At 38.5% G+C, this 15,188-nt stretch overlaps 2 protein-coding genes across 4 annotated transcripts in view; one reads left to right on the forward strand and one right to left on the reverse strand.

Annotated features, from left to right (window-relative positions):
• The window catches only part of LOC135221779 (gamma-butyrobetaine dioxygenase-like), an 8,073-nt gene extending 4,497 nt beyond the window's left edge, over positions 1 to 3,576 (reverse strand). The window contains exons 1-5 of the mRNA XM_064259625.1: positions 3,433 to 3,576; positions 2,827 to 3,019; positions 2,143 to 2,332; positions 989 to 1,138; positions 426 to 553 (exon numbers count right to left, since the gene is read on the reverse strand). Coding sequence (XP_064115695.1) covers positions 426 to 553; positions 989 to 1,138; positions 2,143 to 2,332; positions 2,827 to 2,945 — 587 coding nt within the window. The 5' untranslated portion in view covers positions 2,946 to 3,019; positions 3,433 to 3,576. The remainder of the gene's footprint in view (positions 1 to 425; positions 554 to 988; positions 1,139 to 2,142; positions 2,333 to 2,826; positions 3,020 to 3,432) is intronic.
• Positions 3,577 to 7,120: 3,544 nt separating this feature from the next.
• Positions 7,121 to 15,188, forward strand: part of LOC135221780 (telomere-associated protein RIF1-like) — a 104,433-nt gene continuing 96,365 nt past the window's right edge. For 2 of the 3 annotated variants that reach the window (XM_064259626.1, XM_064259628.1), the window contains exons 1-3: positions 7,121 to 7,197; positions 10,585 to 10,683; positions 10,813 to 12,516. In XM_064259626.1, the coding sequence (XP_064115696.1) occupies positions 10,592 to 10,683; positions 10,813 to 12,516 (1,796 nt within the window). In that variant the 5' untranslated portion in view covers positions 7,121 to 7,197; positions 10,585 to 10,591. The remainder of the gene's footprint in view (positions 7,198 to 10,584; positions 10,684 to 10,812; positions 12,517 to 15,188) is intronic. The other variant, XM_064259627.1, reaches the window with a different exon arrangement.

The raw sequence follows: 15,188 nt of genomic DNA on the forward strand, positions 1-15,188 counted from the left end.
TTTGGAATTAAAAGCTTAGCTTTCTTGAACAAGTGAAAAACCGCATTGTCTAGTAAAAGACAATGCATAGAAATCCAATTTTCTGATATTTTTCAGGGTTGCATTGTTTTGACGGTACAAAAACATTGGAGCATCGAAACTACAAACTCAGTTTTCTGATGACTTATAAATAACTTACTGACCTTGATATAATGTATGTGAATGGAAAGTATGTCTGAAAATGTTTATCAAATTTACTCAAGATCTTATGTGTCAGTTATATGTTTAAATAAATCGGACATCTTTAGCTCTTACTAAAAGTTTTTCTTTTGTAGTTCCTACAAGGAATTATTGCAGAAAATACTAGAATCTTTATCAGTTTCGACAACTCTCTACTTTCCCTCCGAGAGAGCAGACTTGCAAAAAGTCATCCAGTTGCCACTTACTTGTAAGTCGGAGCGCGGATGTCCCACTGCTCAGAGTTGAAAGCCCTTGGATGGAGCCAATCTGACTTAAAGGAACTCTGGTGGCCATCTGTCCACGTGATGTCTATCTGCTCGCTACCGCCAACTAGCTGTGGGGGCAAATGCCAGAACAAGAGAACTGCAGACCATTAAACAGATGAAACTGACCTCCGGGTTCAAGAAGAGCAAATTATCGTAAATTATACTGTGCTTTCTTTTAAAAGGTAGATCTAACATTTTGTTGAGCAAATGACCACTTTTAGTTATTCCCCTTCTGTACTGCGTCTGAATAATTAGATACATGGCAAGCAATATTAACTAAGGCGCCGTAATTAGCACGCTTTGGTTCTAAAATAGCCCGGGTTATGTAACATAAAAGTGTGGCATATGTCAAGATGCACACACACACTGACACAACGTTCTTGGTATTAATAGCCTTTCTAATTCTGGGGTTTTTCCACCCATTTTAAGGACTTCTATACATGGGATGTGAATACAAGATCACCTATCAGTCATGTCATATATCTATACCTGGAATTCATTACCTTAGCAGAGAAGGGCCTGATGTTAACATCCAGATCTTGAATGAGATGAATCCTCGACTTGGACGAAGGATGGAAGCACGTCGGACATCGGCAATTGTCTCGCAGCCAAACGTAGGGATAGATATCAGTCTTCCCGTTCGCCCAGGTTACCTGGATGAAAGGAACAACCTACAGTTTTATTACTTAAAGAAAAAAAAGTCAAGGGTATTGTAACATGGAAATACGCCCAATAAAAAGTGGTTTTCTAAAGAACTAAGATGAGACAAGAACAAGAAATCACATCTGCACTAATGAGATTGGCACCCTTCTAAATACTGCAACAAACTCTTCGCAATATTCATAAGATAATTGACTTGTTTGTTTTTACCTCGGAACGTCATCTTTTATACCATTTATGAAAAATATCTCCTCGGTTTTACTTATAGATAACTTTATCGTAAGGTTTTAAGTTTTCTGATAAGTAAACTATTGTGGCGGCTTTGTCTGTCCGTCCGCACTTTTCCTGTTCGCTGTCAGATCTAAAAAAACTGCTGAGGCTAGAGGGCTACAAATTGGTAGATTGATCATCCACCCTCCAATCATCAAACTTACCAAATTGCAGCGCTCTAGCCTCAGCACTTTTTATTTTATTTAAGGTTATAAAGTTAGCCATAATCGTGCGCCTGGCAACGATATAAGCCAGGCCACCACTGGGCCGTGATTAAAGTTTCATGGGTCGCGGCTCATACAGCATGATACCAAGAGCACCGAAAGATAAATCTATTTTCGGTGCCCTTGATATACGATGTACAGAAAGCTCGATTGCGCGAGAGAAACTTCCGCTCATTTTGGTTTGTTTTATTTTCAAATTGTCCTAACTACCTTGTGTAAGAGTTAGGGGGATGGGGATATCTACGGTGAAATAGATTAACAAAACTATTCCCACCATTTTCTTTGAACGATTTCGAGAGTATATCTTCAACACTGCCGAAGTGATTCGAGGCCGAATTAAGTCCAAATATTAAAGAGAATGAGAATAATGAGAGCAACAAACTATAATTTCATAATGATTACGAGTTATTATCACCATTAGAGCAGCAATGGTACTAGTAATGTAGTAAACGCATTCCAATTACTCCAGAGAAACGATTCCGAGGCTGAAAAAGGTAACTTACCTCAAGCATTTTATCCTCATGATTGGTTCCGATGCGAGATACAGAAACCTGTTCATCCTGTTTCGTTGCCAAGGTCCTCCAAGAACTTGTCCGCCCAGAGGCCACTGCCCATCCTCCGCCCGAATCACGAACTATATTCACCTTCGGAATGCTCCAGCGCTTCTTCGAACCGCCGCTCACCATACTATAACTGTAAAGAATTATATATGTATGTGTGTGTGCGCGTGCGCTCGTGCGTGTATGTTGTGTGCTTATTCATGAGGGCATAAAACACATTACAGAAGATTAGTGGGCACCGGTATCCTAGAAAGAGCAAGCTCAAATTCCGTCAGCAGACAATGAACGATGACCTGTCATAGATGCCAATTTGTGTTGACACAAAAGTTTGAGAAAGCAAAATCCATGAAAAGTTAATGTCATCGCTCTACGGATGCCCTTTGACAAAAGCTAAGACTCAGCGTGGTGACATTGCTGAGTGAATTTCACAGCTTAGGATGAAGTCAAACTTTCGATCACTTGCAATCCATGGAATATTATATTTAAAACTATGTCTCGAAAGCTACATTAGCACAGGGGCCGTCAACAATTTATGAGAACTGGACAGACAAAACGAATCAAACAAACTGAAAAGTTAAAAATGAAAGTCCAGAAACTACCTGCCCTGTGAAAAACGGTTAAATTTACCTGAGAGTGGGAACTGAAGCAGACAGGGGTTTCACTTGAAAGTCGACACCGGCATAGGGCTTGGCCCATTTCCCGACTAATCTTTGGTGACCTGGGATCAACTGTCGTAAACCAAGCATTGTGAATGGCCGTCCTTACAGGTTGTCTCTTGTTTCGTTGACGATATCCAAGGAGTAAAAGCCAATCTGACGATCTGTGAAGTTTGAAACAACGTTTCAACAAACGAGGAAATCTTGAAGGCGTGGAGGGAAGAAGAAGAAGAAAACTACTAACACTAAAGGGCGCCTCTAGACACCTGTTTGTTGTTGTTTTTGATAAAGCTGACCTTGTGTCAGCACGGGCTCTTGCTCACCGAGCAGCCCGTAAACTAGACACCTAAGATAATTCATGGCCAGCTGGAAAATTCAAGGTTACAATTAAACAAATATGAAAACTGAAGAGTCTGTGTGACAACTGGGGAAATTTAAGATTACACTCAAGAAAAAAGAAAAAAAGCACTCAAGCGAAATACTGTAGAACTCTTCAGCCGCTCTTATAGTAGACGAAATTTTCTTTGAGACTGACAAACATGACCACGCTCTGGCGTACATTCTCAATATCACTGACCTTTTTCCTTAGTAGAGTCTGTAACCCTACGTGAAAACTTATGGAAGATTCTCCACCTCAGCCGATAGTTATTTCCACAATGAAAGAGCCTTGCGCAGTTAACTCTCAAGTCAACACTGATGTGATACGGTTGGTCTACCGTGTAGCACTAGCAGTCTAGCAGGTTAAAGTCTGCCCCTTGGCCAAACGGTTGCCAGATGGCACAATTATTTTTCTTGCTCGATAGTAATGCGTTTGATGAATGAAATAGTCATCTTTCATAATTTCTCATTAATTACGATGCTCTCAAGCATCATGGTCGTTTTTCAAGGTCAACTTACGTTTGCTGTCGTGGTTTCATTTTTCCAAATAATTAATAAACGGTTTATAGCTACGTAGAAAACCACGAATGCATTTCTGATTTATCGTACATCGTTTGTAAGATAGGCATTTCAGTCGATCTGTATATTCTCCAGCAGCCAATCAGTTAACCATCATATCGAACACTCATAATACAAGAAACTTTTTAGCATATTTTTCAGATTATATTTCTGTCTTGCATTTAACTTGGCACTTAAAATTAAAGTTTCATTTAATTTTATCTTATCTTTTAATCCATTGTCTCTCTTTTTTCTTTGTTTAAATCCAATTATACACTTACTTTATGGTATAGTCATATCACTCATTTATACCCAAAACTCTATAGAGAGAACAACCTAGCGAAAAGGTATGGGGGTCTAAAACATTTCCACGGGTATCACAACCACAGTTTTGCAAAACTAAACATCACACGCTGTGCATTTAGTCATGATAACTCAAGGAAAAATTTACCTTCAGATTATTGATCTGACAGAGCAAATGGACACCCAAGGCCTTCTCGGTTTCCCTCCCCTTAAAAATTTACACATCATCATATTGCAGAGTTAGTTTTCTACGGAGATGCTCCTCATCTCATACATCATGATAATAAAAAAAAGATGTTCATATCATATGCCTGGGGGGACTGGACAGAGGCATGGTTCAGACTTCATCCAGTTTTGGGTACGGAGTCCAAAGATGATGCAACTTCAATTTGGACCATGATCCAAAGAATAACATTATTAGGTCGCTTTGTCCGCCACTAGTACTAAACCGTCACCACCACAGATTTCATTGTATAATAACCTCCCGTACAGTAGCTACCGGTTGAGTTGCATAGTAAACTTGTCCAAACGACATATTGCACTCCGTGTTTGCTTGTTCTGCATTAAGTTTGACTTTAGGGAAAAACAGTTCATCGTCACTGCCACATTCATATCTTAACTAGACTCGCTGACGAATTCCGTGTGATAATGCCCTGTACACACACACACACACACACACACACACACACATTACACAGTATTCACTTCTAGATTCCGTAGGTTTCAAGATTCTTTCCACTACCTCTTTTCTACCGTCTATCAGACATTTAAAAGGTCTTCCTCTCCTCCTCAATCCTAACACTTCCGAATTTTACCCTTTTCGCAAATCCGGCGTCTTCCATTCTTTCCATGTGTCCATGCTTTGTATCTCTGAACTCTCCAATCAAGTATCTTTTACATACCTCCAAATTTTTTGCCTTAAGCGGCCCACACACGCTCAAATTTTTGGTCCAATTTTTTTATGTCAAATTATTTGACATGAATTTGATCGTGTGTGGCGTAATTTGATGGCCTAAAAGGTTTGATGTCAAATTTTTTACTGGTCTGATTTCAGTAGATATTTTTTGAGCCAACGTCAAATAATTTGTGCGTGTGTGGTACCTAGCAATAATTTGCGCAAATTAGTTAGTGATTAGACATAATCTGAGGAGGACGTCATCATGGCTCCAGCAAAACATGAAAATAAATTTTTTCTTGAGCTTATGGATGTTTATAGAAGTTTACCACAACTTTGGAACTTTGGAACTAATTCTCAGTTCATTTAATAAAGGAGCATGACCAAATCGTTCACGACACAAATACCATTGCTGGGCCCACTTTCGTCTCTTTCGTTTCTGTGTGCTCTTCAGCGCTAAACCAAGAGCCAACGCTGTAAATGCATCCATGATGACACTCGGGAGGAAAATGAAAATTTGATGAGAAGTTTGAGCGTGTAGGGCGAACGTCAAACCGTCAAATAATTTGACATAAAAAAATTTGACCAAAAATTTGAGCGTGTGTGGGCCGCTTTACAGTTCTTATGCCACACGTACAAAAGCCACACTTCACTTCCATAAAAGAGAGATGGCCCAACAATTCCTTCATACGTTTCAACATTTGCTTCCCCAGTCCTCATATGCTTTAAGTGCCACCCCCTTTAATAGCTTTACACCATTCAGCTACCAAAGACAAAATCACTTTCTTGTCCTATTCCTGCCCCCTGCCGATTCCACAGTTCATCCATTAACTGTCGAAGCCATAAGCTTTCCCTCCTTCAAACTAAATAACTCTGTTACATTTTTTCCTCCGCACAACATCTCCTCTCTCTCTCTCTCTCTCTCTCTCTCTCTCTCTCTCTCTCTCTCTCTCTCTCTCTCTCTCTCTCTCTCTCTCTCTCTCTCTCTCTCTCTCTCTCCATTACCAGTACAGGGCATTGAGTTACAAACCTCATGTCCCCAACAATCGGGATTTTTTTTTTTTTGTTTTTTTTTTTTTTTTAACCAAGCACAGCACCGAAAAAGCTTTCCTTTTTTATTTCTTTCTTTCCCTAGTGTCCTTTTACCGGGGAAGAGGGTTGTTGTCATTAGCCTCAGGAAATGCAGATTTGCCAATAAAGGGGGATTTCCTCCCAAAAGGTGTCTGTTACCCATTGCTAGATGATCCTCTGTCTTTATGTATATTGCCTCTATCTCACAGATATTTGACACTTTTTAGGTCGGCAATGACTAGCTTGTACTGTACCTTCATTGCCATCGCAGAAATACATATGAATAAATAGACTGAACTGACGTTAATTGTACGGGTAACTTTCTGTCGTTAAGGCGGCATTTCCTTCCATAAGTGGTTCACATTCCGCCATGAATTCAGTACAATAGGGCATTGATTCTATCCTATTTATAAATTTAAATATTTTGCCTGATTAGTGGTAACTTTTTTTACTGAAATGGTCGAAGAATGGATGGCTAACTGCCGTAGTTAGGTCAATCTATGTATAATTTATTTTCATAAACTAGGTCGTAAATATATCTATAATCTTTACTATGTACATTATTATTGCAATTAAAATTCTTATATCTTTAATAAGGTAATAGTGTAAGCATACTCTTCTCGTTTACTAACCAAGTCTTACTCCAGTGAAATTGTGAAAAGATTCCAGTGTTTAGATATGTTGAAAGCTCTGTAACCAGCAGTTCTCAGATTTACCCAATTTTTAAGCAAAACGTCAGCACCAGTAAGTCTGGAATTTTACATCTAGTTTGTAAATGTAATACTATAATATATGTAAGTCCATGAAGTAGATACAAATTGAGTTAATGGATGGATAAGAAAGAAAGCGCTGTTTATGGATGTAAAATTTGGTAGAAATGATGCGCAGATATATTGCATTTAGTTTTTAAATATGTCAGTATAATATATGTGAGTCTTTGAAGTAAATCTAAATTGAGAAAATGGATGGAGAAGAAAGGAAGCGCTGTTCATAGATGTAAAATTTGATAGACTTGATGTGCAGAAAACACCTCCAACTTCCCTCGCAGGCGCGGTGTAGGTGTGGGTACAGGTTGGTTCCCGCGCTTTCAGTCTAGTGTGAGTCGAATAGTGGTCTGTGTTCGGTGTTTTATGACAGGTTTGGAAGCCTTTGTTGTATCTTTTATTCACTGCTTGTAGTGGTCGTCTTGGTTGTTTGATTTGGATGTAATGTGTGGAGATGGCGATATCAATGTCATTTTATTGCAGATTTTTGTTGTTGAAATATCGAATGAGGTCTAGGCCTAGCCACCTCACAATTGATTTACTAGTCAGCTTATGATTTACTGCCTTTCCCTTCTTTTCAAGGCGGTCTTAGCATTTATTTCTGGGTCAACGATGTCTTTCTGTCTTACAATTTGTCTGTCCTTTGTGCAGTGATGAGAAGGATGACGTCGCTTGTCGGTACCACTTATTCTATACTAGCTAGGTACTTTTGATCATGTATTTTGGTAGGCCTAGTGGACCGTCAACTAGGCCTAGTACTAGCTAGTAGAATCCAGCCTTCTGGTATCATGTGAATGCCCCAATCCATCTTAGTATTCCCTTAAAGAAAGCAAAGTCTAGGCCTAGCCTATCCCTATGGTAGATTAGTAGCCAACCTTAGTGTTAACATGACACGCCTATACTTTCTACCTGCTAGGTAGCTACTACCTACTATACTTACTAGTAGTAGAAGGCTGCGTTTGCCACCACGACGAGACCTCTGGCGTGATGTTTAAAGATCTGCCCTGCTGCCAATTTGACAAAAAACAACAACTGACACGTGTGTGACAGCTCTGAATGTATTTTGAGACAAATGTTGAGATTATAATTAGGTATAAGATCAATCTATCCTATAAAGGCTTTTCATTTCCACGTACTTCAACCTCCTTCCTATCCCTCTCTTCTCTCGATCTCTCTTCTAGCCAAATCATACCTAGGAATCTAGGTAGGTAGTGTAACCCTTTATTTTTATTTTATTATAGGTACGTCCATCTTAACTATTTCCTTGGTATACTTGTAGATGTACATTTATCATTATTTCATAATTAGATACTTAAAAGTATTTAATTAATGCTATTGAATTAGCTGATAAACAATTTCTTGTTCATTTTTTGAATTACGAATACTAAAGATACTTGTTTGTTGCCTGCATATAATCTATTATGAGGAGTGATGACCCTTGTAAGTTTTAAAAGACTATTTTTTTTCATTCAAACTTTTTTCCCACACCACCACTGAGGTAGGAATCAAGGCACATTTTTTTTTTCTAAGAAAGAGAGGTTTCAGTCAGGCCGAATCTTTGTTGCCATATCATATTCAACAATATTCAATCATTGTTTCCAATCTATTTTGTCAGAAAGAGAGAGAGATGTCTGTATACATTTTTTATTTTCTCACTTGCGCATGTTACACATTTGAATGTTCGTATATAAATATATAAGATATATATGTATAAGAATCTGAACACATTCTTACGTAAATCATGTGTAAGCCAAATTGTAACGAGGATATGGCCTACCCATACAAGCATAAGGTGAGCTTGTTTCAAACAGCCTACTCACATCAAACACAAATGAACAGCTGTCTTTCAATAATTGTTTTATCTCACTGGTATAGCCCACAAACTGTTCAGATCACAAGACTTCTTTATCATTTATACTTTATTCTATGTATATTTCATTGCATGAATATGGAGATAACTTTATGATACCAAAGTTAGGATGTACCCACATCTGTAAATAGGAAACAACTTTATGATGAATGCTAGAACAGGCATTACTATTGGCAAGGAAGGAACAATGGATGCAACCTATTGATTTGCCAGGTGTTTGCTTTTACTGGTCTTCTTGCAAGAATTTTCATTTCATATTAGTACAAATTATTTTTGTATCATAACTTTTATTTATTCACTGGAGTGTCTTTCCTATGCCTTAAAAAGAAATCAACACACATCATTGATGGGAACTTGGTGAGATTTCACACTTTTGGGTGATAAGTTATTTGCAAAGTACTCCTGAAATTGTCCAGTCACTGAAGTATAATGGTTTATATGCTCTGAAAAATTTTATAAATTTTTTTTATAAATATGCAAAATATTCTGAAGAAAAACTAAAATACTGTTGCTACGCATTAACTTAAATTCCCTACCTTTTAACTAATGTGCAGTTGATATCTTTTCACCTACTCCAGACAGCCCCAAAATATATTTATGCAGTTTCAAGTATTGCCTACTCATTTAATTTGCAAGCAAGACATTATTAAAATACCTTTTATTTGTGCTCTCATATGTAGATGTCTTTTTATTGACTTACATTTTGTCTTTCATGTGCTTACATTGTATACCATCAAAATGAATTGGCCTTTTTATGATCTATATCAGAAGTAAGGGTTCTTTGCATATATGAACATTCAGATATACTTCTGAAGAAAGTTTTAATTTTTATCACAGTAAGCCCATGATATCCAAAACATCCATTTCAGCCAATTGAGCTAGCTATGTGTAGTGCCACATCTACCCAAAACCTACGTGAGTTAGTGGACATATGGAATGTGATGAACTGGAGTATTACTGCATGCACAGTGATTTTAACAATTCAGTAGCTTGCTGGAATCCAATGCCCAAACCCATTATTAATTATTGGCATACTCTTATGATAGGCCAAATCAGTCTTTACTATTTTCTTGGGGTTTCGAAAATTGAAAATTTCCATCTCCATCATTCAAGAAAATCGCTGATAATTCAAAAGACTAATCAGATATCAAATTTAGTGAAATAAGATGCTGCCATTTAAGAAAAGTAATAATCATAATTCCAAGGCCAAATATCAATCTAAAAATTCTCGTAACCAATATGTATACTTTCACTGTTGCCAAGTTTTTACCAAATTGCTTACTGAAGAAGCTGCCAAGCTTCAGTTAACAGTAAGTTAACAATAAAAAAAATTCCCATAAGATAGGGTTGCATCCACTGTTATGAGCTTTGTTGGCTAGGCTGTCCAAGCGTGAATTGAATAAGGAATGTTTTGACATGAGGTGCAGTGGATTATATATAAATAAACAAATGCCCCTCCCACAACATATCAGTGAAAGCATAGATATATGCAGGAGGATGGACAAATGTAGATTAATACAACTAAGCAGCACACAAATTGGAAAAAGATCTATGCTTATACAAAGTCAAAACTTCAATTGGTTTCTCCAAGAACCAAAAAGATGAGAAAGCCTGAGAGAACATTGAGAATAACTAAAGATATGTACTATCATTATTGAACTGTTGCTATATACTGTACTTACTTGGTTCTTGGTGAGAATTTGTTAAATACCATGGTATTATATGGGTTTGTTTTAAATAAATGATTCATTTACAGCAACTACAAATGAATTATATTTTTTCGATAAAAGATAATAGTTGAAGAATTATGTAAAAGATCTGTTTGTATGCTACTTTGAAATATTGAAATTTTTAAAAAGTTGTGGTTTCATTATTGATTTTCTATTACAGGGGTGCCATGAAAGAGGGCACCGACTTGGAAGAGTTGGTGGAGCAGTTTACGGCACAAGTAGTGTCCGTAAGGCTCTCTGCCTACCGAACTCTCATACAGTAAGTTATTGTTAACTTGTAAGAGTAATTGATTCTCAATCATATTTAAACATAGGTTTGACATTATTGAATTTTAATCTTTGAAGTTCTTAAGAGAATTTCACATGGTTTTACTTTTATCTTTTCCAGAAAATGTACAGGTGGTGGTGCTATGGTCAAGTACAACTGGAGTGATTTCTTGTCAGAAGAGGACACTAAGAAGACAATCCTCAATATCAAATCAGATTTATCCAGTGATTCAGAGGAATTAAGCTATGAGGCAGCAGGTGCTTGTGGGTGCCTCTTGGCAAGTGGGAGCTTTGTGAGCATGCTTCAAGCATCTTCCCAGAAAGAGATTGTGGAAGATCTCATTAAAGTGATCAAAGAGAAGAAAGGAAAGAAAGTTGTTGTGAGGACCTTGTGGTGTATTTCCAGAAGTAAATTTGGTCATGATGTTTACAAGGAGAAAGCTACTGTTCTGATAGAAGCAGTTTGTGATATTCTCAAAAATGAAACTTCAGCCTCTGCTGCCCTTGAAGCACTGCAAGTTGTTCATGCATTAATGGAGATTATCCCTGAAGTTGTTATGAAAGATCTTAGGATATGGTTTCCTATCTCTTTTAAGTATGTCATTCATGAGGCTGATAGAGTCCGTAGTATTGTCTTTATAATACTGTACAGTGTAAAAATGTTTTTAGATGATTCCAGTGATAAGGTAGAGTCAAGAAATTTTGTTATTGCATGCTTGGCAGCAGAGATGCATTCCAAGACATGCAAAAAAATGAGAGAGTTAGTAAGTAAAGATAGTACTGATATCCTCAGAGGATGGAGACTCATTGTTCAGATTTTAGGAACAGTGCTGCATAAGGGCACAAGCTTGATTAATGATCTTCTTGAAGTTGTAGAAAAAGGATTTAAGAGCACTACTCCCACAGTAAGGGTGGAAGCCTTCAGATGCTGGAAAGCATTAATAGATAATTTTGCTCTGGACTTGGATGTCTTGACACACCATAAGAGGCTGAAGTTACTTCTAGCTCCCTTGAAAGCTAACAATGCCAAGAGTGAGGCAATAGCCCATGAAAAGCTGTTAGTGTGGTGGCATCTGATTGTGAGATTAAAGAAGCATGCTGCCTCTCAATTCGACACAGTGGTGGTACCACTTCTCAAGTTTTGTTTTAGTGGCACCTCATCTTCATCTCCCGGGGGCCAAAATGTAGGTTTAGCCCAGCGAAACTTAATGATGTCTGTTGCTGCTTCTCCTGGTTGCAAATTCCCTGGGATGGTTATGTTAAGTGCAGAATTAATAGCTCAGATTTTGTCTGCTGGAATAGATATTCCCGAGCGTCAGGCATTTGTTTTTAGTATTTCTCCTTTAGAGGAGCCATTGATAAATGACACACTGTTTGTCCGTTCTCTTCAGCTGCTCTTTGCTTGTATTGGTGAAGTTTTTCATTCATTCAATGATGAAACTGATGAGGTTAAGAGGAGAAATAGGCAGAGTGCATTGGTAATATTAATAATTCAGTCTGTTGTTTCTCGTATATTAAAAGTAGTTAAGAGTGAGGGAAATAAGAAGGAATCGATTGAGCAAGTTAAAGAAATGTTCACATTGTTCTCAGAAATTGAGCACAGCTGTAGACCAGGGGATCCCCTGAGTGAGTATGTATTAAAATTTTATGAAATCATCACAACAAGCCAAGGATTAGCGCTGCCACTGTCCGTCATTAATTCACGCCATTACAACATCTCTACAGGAAATACAATGCAAGATATGATGAGTGGAACACTATCAAACCATATTATTCAGCAGCTTTGTAAACCACCTTTGCTTCACCTGGCAACAAAAAAAGAGGAGTAAGTTGCATTTGGATTTTCATAATGTATACATTAGCTGTTAATGTCATTTTTTTTTGTACTGTTTCCAGTTTTCTGATAGTAGTGCCATTTATTTCTGCTCTTAATTAATGTGTTATACTGTGCTTTATTCAGATGTTTTTCAATACTTTTCTTTATGAGATATACTGTAATCTAAAGTTTTAATTAGATTTTGTTCTGCTAAAGAGAGACTTAAATTTCAAATGTTATGAAGTTACTGTTTTTCAAAGGTCTTGAGACCAGTGGGTTATTGGATGCCAGAAAATTTCAGGTAATTGAGGTAATGCATACTTTTAGGATTAATGTGTGGTACTGTATGGCTTGTTTTGCCTTCTTTCATCTGAATACATTATCTTGAATTTAAGTGCCGTTATTCTTCATTTCAAATTACTCGTTAGCTAGATATATGGGATACTGTTGATACTTTTTCAGATCTTTTTGTGGAATAATATGACAAGCCTGGCCTGTGCTGGGCAAGAATAGTTAGTGTACACACTATTGTCAAATATAGCCAAATTATCTTGCTTCTTCGCTTGCATGTAATTCAAGTCTATATGGCTTATTTAGCATAGGTGAAATTATTTACAGAATTACTAACAAACTCTTTAAAAGTTACTCTGTAAAAGACATACAGTATGTAAAGAATAACATCATTACATGTTTTCTTGAGTTATGCACTACTGTACACATATATAGCCATTTCCTTAACACTGGGCCCAAAAACCCCCCAAAAATTATATGTTTTATGCATGACACTTACCTGGCAGGTATATATATAGCTGTATTTTCTGAAGTCCGACAGAATTTAAAAAAAAACTCCCGACACACGCAGTGGTCGGCCAGGTGGTTAGTACCCATTCCCGCCGCTGGGAGGCGGGTATCAGGAACCATTCCCATTTTCTATTCATAAATTTTCTGTCGCCGGTACTGAAATCACCTGTTTTCAGTACCTCCGGCTTAGGATTTTGGAAACTTCATTTGCCGCTAAGTATCCTAATTGTCTTTTAGTTTATTTACTTGGATTTGTGGCTAGGCATACGCTATCTTAAATTGATTTGAATTTGATTCATTTTTGCATAAGATATCTGAATCTAGTTAGGCTAGTTTTCAGAGGGTGTTGTCTGCAAAGATAGGGTGTGGCTAACGAAAGCTTCGGTAGTTCCGCACTTGGGGGGCGCAATTAATCAGTAAACATGTCTATTTCCGTAAGGAAAAAGTATGATTCGTATGTACGCAATTAATCAGTAAACGTGTCTAATTCCGTAAGGAAAAGTTTGTTTAGTATGTACGCAATTAATCAATTACGAAAGTCAGGGTAGTGATACTGCTAACCTTCCGGTAGACTTTATTTGCCTAACGCTGTAGTATGGCCTACGGGTTATGACAATGTCTGCGAGAGGTGATCGCTCTCCTTCATTGTTGTGAAGAGTTCTACTTCTGTTTTTGTTACGCTTAACCCTGTAATGTTGCCTTCGGGCCCTAAAACAGTGTCTGTAGAGGTTATTGCCCTGTCTCTTATACTATTTCGATTCGTAACTTAGAATCGAAAGTGCTTGCTTTAGAGAGCAATAGTGAAGTGGCTAAGTGCAGTGACAGTGCCCCTTGTGTAGTGAGGGTGCGTCAGATCGGCCTTATAACGCCTCTAGGTCTAGACCTCTGTCGAACTCCCAGAACCAAGGAGAGGGTCATGTCGAAAGCCGAAGGAGGGTTACAGGGAACCCCACCGATCTGGCGTGCCTTCGGCAGTTTCTGATGAAAATCCCCAGACTGCCAAAGTGCGTGCACATGCACGAATCCTGAAGGATTGCTTCTCGTCCTCCGAGGCGTCCTCCCCGCACAAGGGTTGGAGCTCTCGGAAGGACTCGCGCCCTCTAAGAAGCTTTTATAGAAGAGGACGCTTCACGTCCCTTCTCCCTCGTTTTGTGTTTCAGTGAGAAGTAAGAAGGCGAAAGTTGCCTGATCACGTGTACTTCTTTCCACAAGAAATAGGAAAAAGAAGGCAGTTTCTCTCGCTTGTTTTGACGCCTGTCAGGAGCGTGACGCTTTTCTGCACGCTTATTTGGACGATCGGCTTGAACAGGACGCTCGGATGGACGCACTCACAGTGGACGCCGAGCGTCCTCGCCAGTGGCTGCCGAGCGCGCACCAGACGCCGAGCGTCCTCGCCGTGGACGCCGAGCGCGCACAGGACGCCGAGCTCCTCGACCAGTGGACGCCGACGCGCGCACCAGAACGTTTCTGTTGAACTCTTCAAGCTCTTGTTTAAGATTTGAGCCTCAAGAAAGTGAACAGAACTTCGTCTTCGAAACCCAGCAAGACCTCGGGTTTCGTGAATTCAAGAGGTCTCTGTCAATATTATATTGCTTTTCGCAAAGGTGGATGGAGTTAAGGAAAGCTCAAGGGAAGATCTCGTTTTCTCTACCTCAGTCAAGACTTTGAGATAAGACAGTTACGGGTTATGTAAAGGCTCGACGTCCTGAACGTCAGGATTTTCGGCAATGTTCAGTAGGATTCTTGCAAAGGCACTCATCAAAAGGACGCTCTTCAGGAAAGCGCAAGACAGGACTTCCTTTGCCATACTGCCAATAAATTTAAAGCTTTTTAGACCATCTGAAAGGGTTTTTCAGATGATAGATTTTGTTAGTTTCTAG

The sequence above is a fragment of the Macrobrachium nipponense genome, chromosome 3 (assembly GCF_015104395.2).
Source record: "Macrobrachium nipponense isolate FS-2020 chromosome 3, ASM1510439v2, whole genome shotgun sequence".
Taxonomy (NCBI): Eukaryota; Metazoa; Arthropoda; class Malacostraca; order Decapoda; family Palaemonidae; genus Macrobrachium; species Macrobrachium nipponense.